At 46.7% G+C, this 227-nt stretch overlaps 1 protein-coding gene across 1 annotated transcript in view; it reads left to right on the top strand.

Annotated features, from left to right (window-relative positions):
• Positions 1-227, top strand: part of LOC107112089 (zinc finger protein 420-like) — a gene marked incomplete at its 5' end in the record, with an annotated part of 48,056 nt that overhangs the window by 32,803 nt on the left and 15,026 nt on the right. Inside the window, one exon of the mRNA XM_015413161.1 lies at positions 3-194. Coding sequence (XP_015268647.1) covers positions 3-194 — 192 coding nt within the window. The remainder of the gene's footprint in view (positions 1-2; positions 195-227) is intronic.

Below are 227 nucleotides of genomic sequence, written 5' to 3'. Positions count from 1 at the left end.
AGAAACCTTTTGAGTGCTCAGAGTGTGGAAAGAATTTCAAGTGGAATAGCCACCTTCAGCAGCATCGAAGAACCCACACAGACGAGAAGCCTTTTGAGTGCTCAGAGTGTGGAAAGAGCTTCAAGTGGAGCAGTGCCTGTCGACGGCATCAAAGAATCCACATGAGGAGAAACAGATTCACTGCTAGGCCTCTGGCAAGAGCTCCTTTCATATTTCACACATTAACT

Source organism: Gekko japonicus, unplaced genomic scaffold, assembly GCF_001447785.1.
Source record: "Gekko japonicus isolate JY-2015 unplaced genomic scaffold, Gekko_japonicus_V1.1 scaffold4948, whole genome shotgun sequence".
Taxonomy (NCBI): domain Eukaryota; kingdom Metazoa; phylum Chordata; class Lepidosauria; order Squamata; family Gekkonidae; genus Gekko; species Gekko japonicus.
The sequence above is the reverse complement of the archived record's forward strand: the minus strand, read 5'-3'. Positions and strand labels throughout refer to the sequence as shown.